Genomic DNA, 19,069 nt, shown 5'->3' on the forward strand with positions numbered 1-19,069 from the left:
GTAGTAGCAGAGTAGTATGGTGACACCAGATAGTAGTAGCAGATTAGTATGGTGACGGTTGATAGTAGTAGCAGAGTAGTATGGTGACAGCAGATAGCAGTAGCAGAGTAGTATGGTGACAGCAGATAGTAGTAGCAGAGTAGTATGGTGACACCAGATAGTAGTAGCAGAATAGTATGGTGACGGTTGATAGTAGTAGCAGAGTAGTATGGTGACAGCAGATAGTAGTAGCAGAGTAGTATGGTGACGGTTGATAGTAGTAGCAGATTAGTATGGTGACACCAGATAGTAGTAGCAGAGTAGTATGGTGACAGCAGATAGTAGTATCAGAGTAGTATGGTGACACCAGATAGTAGTAGCAGATGAGTATGGTGACAGCAGATAGTAGTAGCAGATTAGTATGGTGGCAGCAGATAGTAGTAGCAGAGTAGTATGGTGACACCAGATAGTAGTAGCAGAGTAGTATGGTGACGGTTGATAGTAGTAGCAGATTAGTATGGTGACAGCAGATAGTAGTAGCAGAGTAGTATGGTGACAGCAGATAGTAGTAGCAGATATGCATAGCAGAATGTGCTTAGTGCAGTAGTCCTCCAGATAAGAAGTTAACTCAGGTACACATGTACTGGCCAAGATACTGATGGTTCTGTGTGTGTAACGTTGGTGCTGGGATAGTACAGGTATTAAAGTGGTAGGCAACCTGTGGAATATTGCAGCCTGGAGTTTAAGGTTATGCTGTGTGTTGTAGTGCGCCGGGTGTGAGCTGGGGGAATGCATTGGCAGATGGAAACCCTGGTGTCCTACTATATTTCAATGATGGTATAGAGTACTTGGCTGTGGATTAAAAGATCTACAGTTATTAGATAGACAGTCAAACGATCGACACTAATTGGTAGACAGCCAATATGTCGACACACAAATGATCGACATTGATGAAAATCAACAGGTACAAAATGTCGACATTGATGAAAATGTCGACATTGGTGTGGTCGACACAACAGTTAACACTTTTTTTGTTTGTTTGTTTTCTAACCCTAATCTTCACCCTATCCCTCCCCTTGGTTTCTAACCCCCATCCTGATGCCTAACCCTCACCGTCTCTCCTAGTGCCTAAACCTAGCCGTGCCAGAAAGTGCCTAACCTCACTGTCCCCCCTAGTGCCTAACCCTAACCCTCCAGTAAGTGCCTAATCGTCCCTCCTAGTGCCTAACCATAAACCTTTGATAAGTCCCTGAACCTTACCGTCCCTCTTAGTGTATAACCCTAACTATCGGGGTAAGTGCCTAACCCTCACTGTCCCTCCTAGTGCCTAACCCTAACCGTCCCTCCTAGTGCCTAACCCTAACGTCCCTCCTAGTGCCTAACCCTCACTGTCCCTCCTAGTGCCTAACCCTAACTGTCCCTCCTATTGCCTAACCCTAACTGTTGGAGTAAGTACCTAACCCTCATCGTCCCTCCTAGTGCCTAACCCGAGCCATGCCAGAAAGTGCCTAACCTCACTTTCCCTCCTAGTGCCTAACCCTCATGGATTCAATGGAGTAAAGGCGCTTGGAGATGCCGCAAATGCGAAGTAGCGTATATCAGGGGATGGAACCCTTCTGACTGAGCTCCGGTGGGTCCTAGTGACTGCCAGCTGAGTGTAACTAAAAGTATGCTGCAGCAGGAATAACAATGAAATGTGTAGTACTGCGCTACTGAAATGAAGTATATTTAAAAGCAGCTCACCTTCCTAAACTAACAGTAATAAAAACATATAAAGGAGCACTTGAATAAATGTTGTGTATTGAAAAGTGTGCTATGTGTTGCACAAACCTTGCAAAAAAGACAGGTTAGTATACATAAAGAGAAAAAAAAAAAAGTTGTTCCCAAGCGCTCCTAATGGGAATGATGGACAGTATTTTAAATGTCTTTCTTACACAGTTATCCGTTTGTGATGCAATGACACCACTAATAAATCCAAGTGAAATGCTCCTATATCAATGTCACTGCTCCGGAAAAAGTTTGAAATAATTCACCGTAACTCCTATTGTATCAGGTCGTCATTCAAGATTTTGTTTAGATTTCTCCTTCCAGGGCAGCACCTCCTTTATACTGGTATCTTTCAATGTGCATACATGCAAAACAAAAAAAGGGGGTTGCCACAATAGTGTGAAATCTTCACAATTTTTAATAAAGTTTAAAAAGTACAAATGACCTTTCAAGTGAGGTACACTGTAGAACATATAGGGGTATTAATATGCTCCCCCTATAGAGTGTTACCTTCCCAGTCTTAGGTACTCCAAGTATGATAACCATACAACCACCAACACGTTTCACCTTCTATGAGGTCTTTATCAAGGTATATGGTTAAATCTAGACTGACCTGATATATATAGCAGTAGTGGGCGGAGCCACCCTCGTTATATAATATATATAAAATTCGCACTTACTGCTTTTACACAGAGCTGTCTCCACGCTCCATGGTGCTGAGACGTTAACAGCGCACCACGTGACCACGCTCGTGTCACGGAAGTGCCGCGTATCCATTCTATCTTCCCCACGTGATGCGCTCCAGCTCCTGGAGCGCATCACGTGGTACGCGGCTCTAACTCCTGGAGCGCTGGATTTAGTGGGCTAATTTTATCATCAGCGTTGTCACGCATTAATTCACCAGTAATCGCCCAGTAATAGCTAAATAACGGACAAGCACCTACCATTTATAGGTGCTAATCGTTATTAGTGGCATATGGAGATATTAAACTCCATGTATACTTAAATATGCAAATATGCCCTGCATATGCATAAAGTGCACTGTGGCTTAAACATGCAATGGGACCATTGTCATATGAAATTTACAGTATAACTTATACAAGCAGGTATATAGTGGCATACAATAATCATGGTGAATGTAAAAATACATAATAAAATAAAATAAAATAAAAATCCCATAATAAAAGTACAATCTGAAGAATAAATATATGACCATATCAATAGCCTAAAATGAATATAGAGATCATAAAAACCATATAACTGCAGAAATGTAAAAAATAATAATATACAACCAGAAAAATAAATATATAACCTTACATAAAATTGCATAAAAAGATGTTAAGATCATAAAAACCATTTAAGTTCAAAATCCGCATTAAGGTCATGCAGTTCTAGAGTTTTTACTTCATAAATGTATTTCATTTCTGTTTTTGCTAAAAATGTATCAATGCCCTTGGTTCTCCAGTTTCCTTCCACCTTTTTTATGCCCATAATGTATTTGATATCATTTACAGAATTCTGGTGTTTCTCATGAAAATGTTTGGCTAAAGCATGATACGTTACACCCCTTTTGATGTTACGCAGGTGTTCGGCCCACCTGACTTTGAGTTTTCTGGATGTTTTTCCTATATATTGTAAACCACAGGTGCATTCGATCATGTAAATACAATTATTGCTGTTACAGGTCATGAATTCTTGTATTTTGAATTTTTTGGGGTTAGATTTAGAATCAAACTTTTCTATTTTTGAACCTTGGTTGGTGTGTGTGGTGCAAACCACACATGAACCACACCGGTGGAACCCCTTTGTTTTTATCCTGCCGGTTCTCTTTTCAGCTATGGCACTCTTCACCAATCTGTTATTAATGTTGGGGGCCCTTCTGTAGGTAAACATTGGTTTCTTTGGAATTATCTCCTTCAATATCGGATCCTGTTGTAGGAGATACCAATTTTTCTTAATAATATGTTCAACCCTTCTATATTGATTATGAAATGTGGAAATAAAAGCAACTTTGGGTTTTAGGTTATGTCCTTTTTTATCCCTGTGTTCTAGGAGTTCATTTTGTGAGATAACACCTATTTCTTCAATAGTGTCTTGTATGCAATTATTATCATTATTTCACTAAGAATTTCTGACGTAATATTTCTGCTTGTTCTGTAAAATTTTCATCTTTTGTACAGTTTCTACGTACTGACTCTTTATATTGACATATGAGTTACTATCTGTCGGTTTATTGCAATTTCTAGTAGCCAATCCTTCATCCGTTAATTCAATAACAAGGTCTAACAAGCTTACCTCCTTTTGGTTAATATTAAAAGTCAAGTGTATGTTATATTCATTATTATTTAGATTTTTACAAAAATTCTTTAGATGTTCCTCTTCACCCTTCCAAATGAAGAATTTATCAGCTATAAACCTAATCCAAGTTATGATGTTATCCAGAAATGGGTTATTGTTCCAAATAGTTAGATCCTCCCACCATGCCATAAATAAGTTTGCGTAAGCCGGTGCTACTCTACTTCCCATGGCGGTCCCTTTTTTCTGTGTGTAGTATTGTCCATTAAACCAAAAATAATTGTTGGTAAGAATAAAGATTCTTTAATAAAATTAATTTTTTCCTCACTAGTAAAATCCGAGTTTTTCCTAATGGCATATTCTACTGCTTTGATTCCCAACTCATGGTCTATAATAGTGTACAATGCTGTAACGTCTGCTATGACTAAGTGGCAATGGTTAGGGATGTTGATATTTTTTAGAATTCTAATTGTATCTACAGTGTCTTTGACATATGATTTAGTTTTTAAAACTTCTGGTTGTAAATTAAAATCAATAAAATGTGCCAAATTAGATGTAATCGAGTCTGTGCCGGCAATAATGGGTCTCCCCGGGGGATTAATGGGATCCTTATGGATTTGGGGTAATATGTACATTACTGGAAGTACCGGATGGTCCTTAATCATATATTCATTTTCTTGTTTTGTAATAACACCCTTTTCCTCATATTGAGAAATGAGGTTAATAAAATTCTTCTCAATCCGTTCTATGGGGTTGCCCCTTAATGGATTATATGTATCCCTGTCATTTAGTTGCCTTAGGATCTCTGCATTATAGTTAATGTTATCCATTATGACTATACCCCCGCCCTTGTCTGCAGGTTTAATTGTAATATTTCGATTCTTTTCTAATTGTTGTAGTGCATTGAATTCACTCTGGGATAAATTATGTATTAAACTTTGATTAGCATCTAGTTGTTCTATCTCTGTACACACAATTTTGTTGAAACTTTCCAAAAAACACCCTCTATTAAATGTTGGATTGAATATAGATTTCGGTCTAAATTGATTGCGTATATTTAGATTGAAGTCCGTATCAGATGTTTCTTTCTCACTGTCTTGTTTTAAAAAGAATAAATCAATAAATTTGAAATGTATATCGATATACAAAAATTCATTAGAAACTTATCACTAAAAAAATTCTTTTTAAAACCCAAAGTTGCTTTTATTTCCACATTTCATAATCAATATAGAAGGGTTGAACATATTATTAAGAAAAATTGGTATCTCCTACAACAGGATCCGATATTGAAGGAGATAATTCCAAAGAAACCAATGTTTACCTACAGAAGGGCCCCCAACATTAATAACAGATTGGTGAAGAGTGCCATAGCTGAAAAGAGAACCGGCAGGATAAAAACAAAGGGGTTCCACCGGTGTGGTTCATGTGTGGTTTGCACCACACACACCAACCAAGGTTCAAAAATAGAAAAGTTTGATTCTAAATCTAACCCCAAAAAATTCAAAATACAAGAATTCATGACCTGTAACAGCAATAATTGTATTTACATGATCGAATGCACCTGCGGTTTACAATATATAGGAAAAACATCCAGAAAACTCAAAGTCAGGTGGGCCGAACAACTGCGTAACATCAAAAGGGGTGTAACGAATCATGCTTTAGCCAAACATTTTCATGAGAAACACCAGAATTCTGTAAATGATATCAAATACATTATGGGCATAAAAAAGGTGGAAGGAAACTGGAGAACCAAGGGCATTGATACATTTTTAGCAAAAACAGAAATGAAATACATTTATGAAGTAAAAACTCTAGAACCGCATGGCCTTAATGCGGATTTTGAACTTAAATGGTTTTTATGATCTTAACATCTTTTTATGCAATTTTATGTAAGGTTATATATTTATTTTTCTGGTTGTATATTATTATTTTTTACATTTCTGCAGTTATATGGTTTTTATGATCTCTATATTCATTTTAGGCTATTGATATGGTCATATATTTATTCTTCAGATTGTACTTTTATTATGGGATTTTTATTTTATTTTATTTTATTATGTATTTTTATATTGCATTTTTACATTCACCATGATTATTGTATGCCACTATATACCTGCTTGTATAAGTTATATTGTAAATTTCATATGACAATGGTCCCATTGCATGTTTAAGCCACAGTGCACTTTATGCATATGCAGGGCATATTTGCATATTTAAGTATACATGGAGTTTAATATCTCCATATGCCACTAATAACGATTAGCACCTATAAATGGTAGGTGCTTGTCCGTTATTTAGCTATTACTGGGCGATTACTGGTGAATTCATGCGTGACAACGCTGATAAAATTAGCCCACTAAATCCAGCGCTCCAGGAGTTAGAGCCGCGTACCACGTGATGCGCTCCAGGAGCTGGAGCGCATCACGTGGGGAAGATAATATTTCTGCTTGTTCTGTAAAATTTTCATCTTTTGTACAGTTTCTACGTACTCTTTCATCACAGCTAGCGGTGACCCCAGATGTTTGGGACCATGGCCAGATTTAAGGGGGACAGCAGGTAAGCAGCGGGGTCCCGCGGTGGGTCCCCACTGGAACATGGTCCAGAGTCCCCAGGCAGGGGGCTCCCTGGGCACTGGCTGCAGCGTGGAACCAGGTAACAGACCTGCGCTTGGACTACCCCCCTGGGACAGCGGACCGCAGCTGAGCGGTAGTGCTGCGGCGTCCCAGGGGTTAATTGCATGCCAGGGGAGTGCGCCTTCCCTGTACACAGCCGGCGCCTCCCCCGCTGCACACAGCCTCTCTGCACTAGCCGATTGGCCCTGTGGCAGCGCTCCTCCCCCAGGCCGGCCTCCTCTCTGCTCCTCGGTGGCCATCTTTACAGAAAGCATGGTGAACGCTGCTGGACGCTGCTGATTGGTGGCATTGTGGTCTGGGTCCCCCGGCATGCCTTTCCTCCTTTGGAACAGGTCTGTGTATGCAGCGCTGTGTCCTACCAGGCTCTGTGTCTGCGTAGTTGAGGATCAGCGCTGATAGTGCAGGGATTAATTTCTTTGCATAGTATGTGACTGCTGCTAGCGTCTGCAGCCTGTAGTTTCACTTTCTACTGTCAGCCTTTTCACTGTCCCTGCTCTTCTTCTGCTAAAGCCTTTGCGGTGCGGTGATTGCAGGGCGGTTCTCCCACTATACTAACGTGTATCAGTGAGAGGGGTCACATACTTGCCATCATGTCTGAGAGTGATTTTCCTCTCCAGCTTCTGTGTACTACGTGTAAGGTACCTATAGCGGAGGGGGAGGGTAGCGCGGAGGGGCTATGTCGGCAGTGTTTTTATTGGCGCGGCCAATTACTGTCACGGCTCCGGTACAGGAAACGCCCTGGGCTTGTTTTGCTAAAGCGCTTACAACCCTAGTGGGCCAGTTAGCTCCACAACCTGCGTTCTCTCAGATGGGATTGTCCCAGCAGTCAGTGGTGTCGTCACCCATGCAGGGGTTCCCAAGACAACTGATGGTACCCCACAGTCTCCCTATTTCCCCTCCTCAGGTCTCTCAGGAGCCTGCGTGGGTTAATTCTCTGACAAGTTCTGTACAGCATTTGTCGGACGTGTTACAAGGGGAGTCTGTGTTGCGGCCTCACAAGCGGCCGGTGGCGTCTCTGTCCACTCCTTATGAGGATGACGACGGGACGACCGATGATGGGGAGATTCAGGATATTTCGGACCAAGAACCTCTCCGTACTAAAGAATCGGACACTTAGTCTAAGGTTTATATTCCTGGCCTTATTCATGCAGTCCGCACAGATTTAGTTATTGAGGATGATGAACCTCCGGTATCAAAATCCAAATATGCCTTTTTCAAAGATATTAAGGGTGACGCCACAGTGTTTCCTCTTTCGGGTCAATTGGTGGACCACTTAGAGGAGGCGTGGAAACATCCTGGCAAACGGTATCAGCCTCAAAGACGTTTAGCAGTGGCTTATCCATTTGCGGACAATAATTTTTCTAAGTGGGAATCCCCGCCACAGGTGGATTCCCATGTGACATGCCTGGTCCGAAGTGCCACATTGCCCATGCCCTCCATGTCCTCTTTGAAGGATGCCATGGACCGTAAGGTGGAGATCTGCCTAAAGTCCATTTATTCCCTCGCGTGGGGGGGGCAGCCAGGCCGGCTATGGCCATTTGTTGGGTAGCCAGAGCTATGGAGCGCTGGGCAGATAGTTTGGAGGCGTCTTTCGATTCCCACTGTTCAGCGGAACAGACCGAGTTGATAGGCAATCTCTGGGATTCGGCCACTTACATTAATGAAGCGGCTTTAGATATCAGTACCCTGACTTCCCGGATTTCTTCGGCAGCTGTGGCGGCTCGCCGCACCTTATGGTTGCGATCTTGGAAGGCGGACGCTATTTCCAAAAAGGGCTTGGAAGCTTTGCCTTTTAATGGAGAAGTCCTATTTGGTCCGGATCTGGACAAAATTGTAGCCACGCTGGCGGCAGCCAAATCAGCTTGTCTCCCGTCTGCTGCAGTTCCTTCCAGTTCAGGGACATCGTCCTTTCGGCCTAACAGGGCCCAGGGTAGGCCTAAAGCACAGTCTTTTCCCCGACAGGCTGGCCCCAAGAAATCGGCCAAGCCCCGGAAGCAGGCCTGGAGTACCAGACGTCCGGCCCCTAAGTCCGATGACAAGCCTGCGGCCTGATGGTCCGGGCCTCCCTTTGGGGGATCCCAAAATGGGAGGCGGCCTGCTATGGTTCGCCCTGTGTTGGTTGGTAACCACGACAGACAGTTGGGTTCACGAGGTGGTTTCTCACGGGTAATGCCCTCTCCTTTCGGCAACGGCCTCCATCCCGATTCTTCACCACGGGTCTTCCATCAGACCGGGACAAAGCCACGGAACTGCGGAAGGTTTTGCACACTATGCTCCAGGCTGGAGTTATAGTGCCTGTTCCTTTCTCCCAGAGGGGCCTGGGTTTCTATTCCAATCTGTTTTTGGTGCAAAAACCCAATGGGTCGTACCATCCGATCCTCAACCTCAAGGCACTCAACAAGTCCTTGCGGGTGCCGAGGTTTCGGATGGAGACACTACGATCCATCATTCTGGCGCTGGAACCTGGAGATTATATGGTGTCGTTGGACATACAGGACGCTTACCTGCATGTCCCAGAGCTCCTTCTACACCATTTGGATCTGACGATTGCAGTACTGCAACGGCACGGCTGGTTGATAAACTGGCAAAAGTCCACCCTGATCCCGTCTCAGAGGATTCTGCACCTCGGAGCCTTATTGGACTCCAGTCAGCAGAGGATCTTTGTGACGGGGGAAAAGATCTCTGCCTTGCAGTTGAGGGTGCGCAGTTGTCTGCAGAGTCGCCGTGTGTCTCTTCACTCGGCAATGAGGTTACTGGGCTCCATGGTATCAGTATTCGACATGGTGGAATATGCCCAGTTTCACTCCAGACCTCTGCAGCAATTGATCCTGTCCAAATGGAATGGACTGCCTCAGAGTCTCAAATCCCAGATGATGGTGCTCACTCCGGAGGTTCGCCTGTCCCTTGCCTGGTGGTTGCAGACGACCCATCTCAACAAGGGTCGTCCGTTTTGGGTGGCAAACTGGGTCCTATTGACAACGGACGACAGTCTTCGGGGCTGGGGAGCGGTCACGGGTCCACACTTGTTCCAAGGCAGGTGGACTCAGGCGGAAAAGGAGCTTCCAATAAACATCTTAGAACTCTGAGCCGTTTTCAATGCTCTCCAGCAGGCACATCGGGTTCTCCAGGGTCATCCTGTGCAGGTCCAGTCGGACAACGCCACCACCGTGGCCTATATAAATCGGCAAGGAGGAACCCGAAGTCGGGCGGCACTCGTAGAGGTGTCCCGCCTCCTGATCTGGACGAAGCGCAATCTCCCGGCCATATCAGCAGTATTCATCCCGGGTATCCTCAACTGGGAGGCCGACTTTCTCAGTCGCCAGGACGTTCATCCGGGGAAGTGGTCTCTGCACCAGGACGTCTTTCAACTTCTGGTGGACAGGTGGGGTCTTCCAGAGATAAACCTCATGGCATCACGGCACAACAACAAGTTGCCGGTGTACGGGTCTCACACAAGAGACGAAAAGGCGTCTGTGGTGGATGCTCTGTCCGTCCAGTGGACATTCCGGTTTGCTTATCTCTTTCCTCCGTTTTCCCTTCTTCCACGGGTAATCCGGAAATTCAAACAGGAAGGAGGGATGCTCCTGTTGATAGCTCCCGCGTGGCCCAGACGGCACTGGTTCTCAGACCTTCAGGGTCTGTCCGTGGGCATTCCTCTGCGGTTGCTGCTACGACCGGACCTACTGTCACAGGGTCCTTGTCTTCACCCGGACCTGACTCCGGGTGAAGAGACGGTCATGTTAAGGTCCAGGGGGTTTTCCAGCTCTTTAGTACAAACTATGCTAAGAGCTCGGAAACCGTCTTCTGCAAGAATATACCATCGTGTGTGGCATATGTTCTTCCAGTGGTGTCGACCGAGAGGTTATGCACCTCGGGAGTTCAGTCTGTCTATAGTGCTAGCCTTCCTACAGGTGGGACTAGACCATGGGCTTCTCCTTGCTTTTTTGAAGGTGCAGGTATCTACCCTGTCTGTCTGGTTCCATCGTAGGATTGCTACAATCCCTGATGTGCGCACCTTTATGCAAGGTGTTCTTCGAATTTAGCCGCCATTTGTTCCACCGGTGGCGCCTTGGGATTTAGCTGTGGTCCTGAGGGCTCTCCAGGGACCGCCGTTTGAACCACTGGGCTCAGTGGATCTTAAATGGCTGACAGATAAAACAATTTTCCTTCTGGCCATCGCTTCGGCCAGACGTGTTTCTGATTTAGGGGCTCTCTCGTGTAGACCCCCTTTCTTGATTTTTCATGGGAACAGGACAGTGCTGCGCACTCGTCCTGATTTTTTTCCTAAAGTTGTCTCCCGTTTTCATATCAACGAGGAAATCGTTGTGCCGGCTTTTAACTCACCTGACCTTTCAGTGGGTGAGGCCACTTTGGACGTTGTGCGGGCCTTAAGGATTTATGTTGACCGCACTTCTTCGTTTAGGAAGTCGGACGCCTTGTTTTTCCTCTATGGCTTCCGTAAAAAAGGCCTGCTTCAAAGCAAACTTTGGCAGGTTGAATCCGTATGGCAATTTCAGAAGCTTATCTTCATGAAGGCCTGCCGGTTCCATCCTCTGTGAGGGCTCATTCGACTAGGTCTGTGGGTCCTTCGTGGGCAGCTCAACGTGGTGCCTCTGCAGTCCAGATCTGCAAGGCTGCCACGTAGTCCTCTGTCCATACCTTTGTGAGATATTACGCGTTTGACACCTTTGCCTCTCGGGATGCCTACTGCTTTGGGACATCCCCAAGGTATCCTGTGGATACCCTATGGACTCTGATGTAGAAAATATGAGATATGGTAAGAACTTACCTTTGTTATCTCTATTTCTACGAAGTCCATAGGGTTCCACAGGACTCCCGCCCTGTCGCACCTGTGCTGCAGTTGGGCTTTACTCTGGTCACCGGTTTTTCCGTCTCCCTCTGGTGAGAATGTGATTCTTGTGTGTGTCCAGTTCTTTTTTCTCTCTCTTCCTTCTCCTCCTCCGGCCTATGGCTTGGTACGTAACTGAGATGCCTTGGCTCGGGGGCGGGGTATAGGAGGGGGACCCTAGTGCATCCTGGGAGGCTGAAAACTTAACTCTATGGTGCCCGATGCCTGACGTCATCACCTATACCCCCAAGGTATCCTGTGGAACCCTATGGACTTCGTAGAAATAGAGATAACAAAGGTAAGTTCTTACCATATCTCATATTTTCTGAGTTCCAAATTTCACCAGTCACAAAGGCATAGAAAGTGTTGCCGCAGGTAGGTCTATCTGACTATCCCTGTTGCTGTCTACCTTTCCGATGTGTTCGCGGCTGGCTGGTTCCCTTGTTATGCTTCCTCTGTCAGTACTTGCAGTGTACAGCGGAGTTCTGCAGTCACGGCGATGTACTGCCGCTTGCAAATCACTTCTCCACTCCATCCATCTGTGTTATTAGAAGTACAGTAGCGGTAAGCAGACGCTGCGGTGGTATTTCTATACACAGTGTCAATAAATTGGCTTCCACTTGCTACCTACGCGTTTCAGGCAGTAAGCCCTTTATCAAGGATAGCATGGACTGTTTAAAATGTCCTTACATAAGAAAACTTTATTAATTAAAAACGGAAGTTTAATTAGGGCTTTCCTATTAAAAAAGCTGGTATAAGTGCCTCAATTGCTTCATGGAACAGCACTAGAAAAATGGGTTTTGCGCATCAAAAATTAATAAATTCTATATATAAAATATAAAATGAATACAAGAATAAAATGTTTATTGGTGGGTGTATTTTTAAAAATAAAAATAAAACAATACAATGTCATTAATTCTGTATGAAGGCATTGGTTAGTATGCTGCAGGAAGGCATTGCAGGAGCGTACTTCTTCCAACAGTACTATACTATGTGCAGCTCAGCGTACTTTCTGTGTGTACAGTTTTACAGCTGTAATCTCCGCTGTTATAAATAAAAAAAAAAAATGAAAAATTCACAGACATAAACAGAGAGGGAGAAGGTGGTGAAGAGGATGTGGAGAGAGGGAGAGAAGTGTAGGGGGTGATGGAGGGAGAGAGAGATGGGACAGGGAAGGAGAGAGCGGGAGAATGGGGGAGAGTGATAGACAAATACAGGGAAGGTGAGAGAGAGACAGGGAGGAAGAAAGAGCTGGGTGATGGAAGGAGAGAGAGGGAGAATGGGGGCGGTTGGAAGACTAATGACTAAAGCAGCCGAACTTGGGTGAAGTTGGATGACTGTGGACCCCAAGGAGAAATGGATATATATATATATATATATATATATATATATATATATGCAAATCGACAAGTTTTTTTATTGCGAGATTTTAAATGCATTGTTTCACATTATTAAATGCCAATTTACAAAACAATGAGTTACCTGTTGGCCTTTTCTATGGTGCTTTTGGTGTATGAGTATAATTTCGGTAGAATGAAGATCGGTTCCAAAATGACAAAAATCTCCTAAGAGGATATACCAATATTAAAAATACTGTACTTCAGATAAGCAATCATTCAGGTTTATGTACTGTACACAGAATATATATTTTATAATTGACTATGAGAATTGTCTAAAAAATACTACACTATCAGCTCACTATGGACAGCGATAGACACCACAATGCATTCTTTAATATGTTTGGTCTTTAATTTGCCCTGGGCGTCATCGACCCCAATTACACACCTGATGTTGGGGTATCACAATTCTCAGTTATGTGTGCAGCCGCACATTGCTGTGAAATATCTTTACCTACACGTCTCACAGCAGCTCATTTTTAAAAATGGACCTAAACCTTAGAGATTATTGTAAATGTGTTTTGCAGAAAAATCAGTTTACAAATTACCTCCATACAGAAGGGTTGTTATTTAATTGAATTCCCAATAACATGATACTCTAAATGCCCCATCAGCTGCACATTAGATACAGTATCTGCTCTGTTGCAAGTGCAGAAGTGTTCCCCCTCTAGTTCATGGTACTACTATAGTCAAATAGATAAAAATTGCTTTCCTTTGCTATAACAACTAGGGCAGTATTCAATTTGGCTGCGAAAAGCCGTTATCAGCGGCAATTTATTGCTGATGACTTCATTTTCGCCTATTTTAATTATCCCCTTATTCAATTTCAAAGACTTTTCGCCGGTGCGAAAAGTCTTTGTAAAAAAAACGGGGATAACTTTTCACCATGTTTTACAAAGTGAAAAAAAGTGCAGAATTGTGGTTTAGGGGTGCAGGCTTAAAAAAAATAGTCTGCACCCCTGGAAATGGCCGCTAAAATGAATGTGTGTAAAGAAAAGTTTTTTTAAAAATAAATTGGGACACCCCAAAAAATTTACTTGAATTTTTGGGTAAAAAAAAATAAAGTGGAGGACAAAATCCTAAAGGAGCTAAATAGATTCCACAAGGGGTCCCCATGTATGTGGCAGGTGTTTTCTTCATTGCGGGTAGTAGCGGCAGGTGCATTTTTGAAGAATTTTTAAAAATAACTTTTCATGTACCCCAAATTTGATGGAAATAGTTTAAAACAGAAAATAAAAAAATCTAAGTTCTATTCTTTACCCCTTCTTTTTAAGCCGCATTTATGCATCTGCCGCGGCTATTACAAACCCTGACTTCCTTCAGCAGGCAAAAATGGGGTATACATAGTGATCCCCCATGTCTAGACATCTTTAGGGGGGTCCCAGGAACAATTCCCGAAAATTCGCAAATTTTTGCGATATTTACCTTTCCACCAGCTCCCGTTTTCGCTGATTCCTAATTGAATAGGGGGATAAAGCGGGCACGCGCCCGATACTTTATCCACGTCAAACCTCCGATGTGGAGTGAAAAGTCCAGCACGGACTGTTCGCTCCAAATTGAATACCCCCCCTAGTTTAAATTTCCCAATTAATTCCTGTATAGCTAAGATCTAATTTAAAAGACATTAAGAAGAAAATCATAGATTCATCTTTGCTTGAATGGTATATAGTACCCTATGAAATAATCTCTCCCTCCTGATGCTTTAATAAATGCCCTTACCTGGAGAGTTAAACAAGGGTGTTGAAATAAACTCTACTAATGCTTTACAAAGTGTTCATTTTGATCAGTTTTGGAACCAGTGGATCAGGTCTTAATGAATAATGTACTGTTGTGTACATATAAAGTATATTATTTTCTTAACCTTGTCTGTTTTCATAGTATTATTATAGGGTATACCTACTGTGATAGGCATCATAACCTATAAATAAAAAAATTGGGTTGGGTAAAATAAATACGTGATAAATTGAAAACTCTCAATTTGTTTTGTGTATTAGAAACAGTGGAAATCCCAAGATAATAAGAAATTAGGTTGGGCATCCTGTTATGGAGCCCGATTATGGCTCAGAACATAAAACTGAAATGTATGGTTATTACAAATGTCCTGCATTTATTTTTCAGCTATTAGCCTAGTAGACAATTAACGGTGATGTACCAGCTACAGTGCAGAATATTTACCATTTTAAAATTGGCAGTGTGTGTATATATATATATATATTTATTTATATATTTTTTTTTTATTATACAATTGGTCTCTGATACTTTATTTGTTGACCAGGGTCCATTTATTCAATCATGCGTGTATATATATATATATATATATATATATATATGTGTGTGTGTGTGTATATATATATATATATAAATAAATATATACACACACATATGTATATATATATATATATATATATATATACAGGTTGAGTCTCCCATATCCAAATATTCTGTAAATACGGAATATTCCGACATACAGAATTTTTTTAGCATGACTGATATAGTCAAACCTTTGCTTTTTGATGGTTCCATGTACACAAACTTTGTTTAAGGCACTAAACATAAGATATAAAATTACCTTCAGGCATTGTGTATAAAGTGTATATGAAACATAAATGAATTTCATGTATGTGCACAAACTTTGTTTGCGCCACAAAATTGTTGGAAATATTGTATAACATTACCTGCAGGCTGTGGGTATAAGGTGTATATAAACCATAAATGCATCTGTGATTAGATTTGGGTCCAATTCCCACGAGATCTCATTATTATTATTATTATTTATATAGCGCACACATATTCTGCAGCGCTTTACAGAGAATAGTTGGCCATCAGTCCCTGCCCCAGTGGAGTTTACAATCTATGTTCCCTAACACACACACACACACACACATACACACACACACTAGGGTTATTTTTTTTGTTGGGAGCCAATTAACCTACCAGTATATGTTTGGAGTGTGAGAGGAAACCAGAGTACCCGGAGGAAACCCACGCAAGCACAGGGAGAAAATACAAACTCCACACAGTTAGGGCCGTGGTGGCAATTGAACCACGACCTCAGTGCAGTGAGGCAGTAATGCTAACCATTACACCGTCTGTGCTACCCCAATATAGAAATATTCCAAAATACGGAATATTCCGATATCCAAAATACCCCTGGTCCCAAGCATTTTGGATATGGGAGACTCAACCTGTATATATATTTAAAAAATTAATAGATTTTAACAGTATTTGTGATTGTGTGTGCTTATTATTTCAGTGTTGTAGCTGTGTAATTATTTATAGCTAATAGATGATAAAATATATATACTGTATACATAATACAAAAATATATAGTCATGTCATCAGGAGGTCATGTGAGCAGGTGTATAATTGGGAAGCCTATTTAAAGCTGACCGTGGAAGGGATAATATCATCCTGAGGAATGTACATTGGTCCCTCTGGAAGGATGATTAGGAACACTAGGCTTGTCACATTCATCCTTCTCCATAGTGGAAAATGGAGGAAATGCAGTAACATCATTTACCAGCATCCAGTGTATTTCAGAAAAACTCATTGGAATTTTGTTTTCATATTAAAAATCAGTGTCATGCTATGCTGTGTTATGGTATTTGTGCATAGTGTGTGGATGAGAATCATTCCTTGGCTCTGAGGAAGCAATTACTGAATCTAATTACAGTCAAGACCGGGGATATCCTAGAGAGTGAATTTCAGATAACCTATCAATATTTAACATTTTGGTGCGAAGCTGGTCACTCACTACTAAACTTTATGAATACATTGCATGGTGTTTAAAGAAAGATACTTCACTGTTTGGCAGTCCTTAACATTTCTTGTTTTCCAACAACTTAAAGAAAAAAAGGAGTTTCAAAAGAAAGTAGCCCCCCTAGATTGACATGAGGGGAAGTAATACATTGTCATATGTGTATTTACAATTAGAATTTATTGTTACTAGGATTGCATTTTAGCGCCTACACTACATGCGCGGCCCAGAAGCTGCCAGGACTAGTAGGACCCTAACGGCTGTGTGGTGGGAGAAACCAATTAACAGCCAATGATCGTTTATTTCAGATTTATGGGGGTCCTGAATTGTCCTCTCCCAGGCTCGCTCAGCTGTGTACATCAAGAGCACCTGGGAATCCTCTGCAAGTCTCCAGCACAGGCAATACAGTTACAGTGTGGTTCAAGACTGACAGCTCTAGTAATGGCAAAGGGTTTAATGCAACTTGGCGTGAAGTCCCTGGAGGTAGGTCAATTCCATTGTACTATCTATCTATCTATCTATCTATCTATCTATCTATCTATCTCCTTTGTAGACAGATCAGTATGTTGTTAAATGAGTCATTTATGATGAACCAGATTTTAGCAGTACGGGTCAGACGCCGGCATAAATTCCCAACCACTGCTGAATCAGGCCCTTATTCTGGCTCTCTTTTGATGAGATAAAAAAATACTAATAATGTTTCTAATATATAGCAATGTATCACAATATTAATATAATAAACAGGATTTAGGGACAAATGTAATAGGGTGTCAGTTTTAGTAACAGTACAAACTTGCACCTTCTCGCATTTTTTAAAGGTGCGAGTTCGTGCTGCAACACGCAAATGTAATAGCCTGCAAACTTTTCAGCACGAGGCTACTACATTTGCAAATTTCAGCGAGTTTAGGGCTATCAAAAAATTTGGTCTGGCTGGGCCCCCTCATGGCATCACCACTTAATACACATAGTTGCTTTTTACATCACATATTATGTTTGTATTTTTTTCATGTAATAATTCACATATATGTTAACCCCTTTTTCCAACACTCATTAATTAGTCTTACACATCTATACTTTACCGCACTGTCACTCTTTTTCCATTTTTCGTGTGATGCCCTGGGGGGGTCCTGGGCTGGACGTTTTTCGGGGTGCACTGCGCCCCGGATGTGCACCCCTTAGTGTTAGGGACTGCTAGAGACAGAGAAGACGTGACGTGGCCTAGCAGCTTCCCATGTATTTGCAAATGCATGCAACTAATATCTTTGATTTCTATGACCATATAGTTTTCATATATTGTTGCAGGTACTATTCAGTGTGCTGAGGAACAATAGGGGGTTAAACCCCCCTCCTTTTTCTACTGAGTTTAGGACTATGTAAACTGATACCTTTTAATGCAACTAGCATTAAAAGGTGCGAGATATACAGAAGTCATGACAGATCAGTGAGATCCGTGATGGCTTCTGTGTGTGTTTAAAAAAAAAAAGACGTGCAGCCCTCCCCCAAAAGCATAACCAGCCCTGGGCTTTCTAAAGCCCTGGTTGTGGAAAAACATGAGACAAAACGAGTAGGGGTCCAGTGTATTTCCATAACCAGCACCGGACACTTTCTAGCTGGGGGAAAATGCCACAGCCAGGGAAAACCTTTAACTGGTTTCCCTGGCCAAAGCATTACCTCTGACCGCTAGTCAGCCCAGGCCAGGGATTCCTGGGGAGTTGTGGACCCTCCCAATAAAGGGGTCCCCCTCTCTAGGGCACCCCAGGCCTCGGCTGATAACCCGGGGCTATCCCCTGCACCCGTGAGCGATGGGTGCCGGGTTGATAATGTAAAAGTGTTGTGTAAATTAGATGTTTAAATATTCTCTTTAGCTGTGGCACTATATGTCCCAGCAAGCCCCCCGCATGCTGGTACTTGGAGAACCATAAATACCAGCATGCGGGGCATTACAGGCCCGCTGGTACCTGTAGTTCCACAGCCAAAGAAATACATTAAAAAACACAACACACACCGTGAATGTAAAAGTTTATTATTACATATATGCACACTCACACTCACTATCTCACATACTCACCTAGTATCCCTGAAGCCATCATGTCCCCTTGTCCAGTAGATAGTCCGTACCTATAATAAAAAATCTATACTCACCTCTCCTATGCGTAGTTCGCAGGTCTCGGCTATCAGTCGAGACCTGGGGTGCCCTGGAGAGGTGGACCCCTTTATTCAGGGGTTCCCCAACTCCCCAGGGATCCCCGGTCTGGGCTGACTAGCGGTCAGGGGTAATGCATTGACCAGGGAACCAGTGAAAGGTTTTCCCTGGCTGTGGCATTACCCTCCCCCCCCCCCCCTGCTAGAAAGAGTCGGTGCTTGTTATAGAGATACACAGGACCCCTACTCG

At 42.6% G+C, this 19,069-nt stretch overlaps 1 protein-coding gene across 1 annotated transcript in view; it reads left to right on the forward strand.

Moving 5' to 3' along the window:
• Nucleotides 1–19,069, forward strand: part of CUBN (cubilin) — a 321,603-nt gene that overhangs the window by 121,824 nt on the left and 180,710 nt on the right. The window contains exon 30 of the mRNA XM_088478650.1: nucleotides 16,986–17,160. Within this exon, the coding sequence (XP_088334776.1) occupies nucleotides 16,986–17,160 (175 nt within the window). The remainder of the gene's footprint in view (nucleotides 1–16,985; nucleotides 17,161–19,069) is intronic.

The sequence above is a fragment of the Taudactylus pleione genome, unplaced genomic scaffold, assembly GCF_031769625.1.
Source record: "Taudactylus pleione unplaced genomic scaffold, aTauple2 ptg000216l, whole genome shotgun sequence".
Classification (NCBI taxonomy): Eukaryota; Metazoa; Chordata; class Amphibia; order Anura; family Myobatrachidae; genus Taudactylus; species Taudactylus pleione.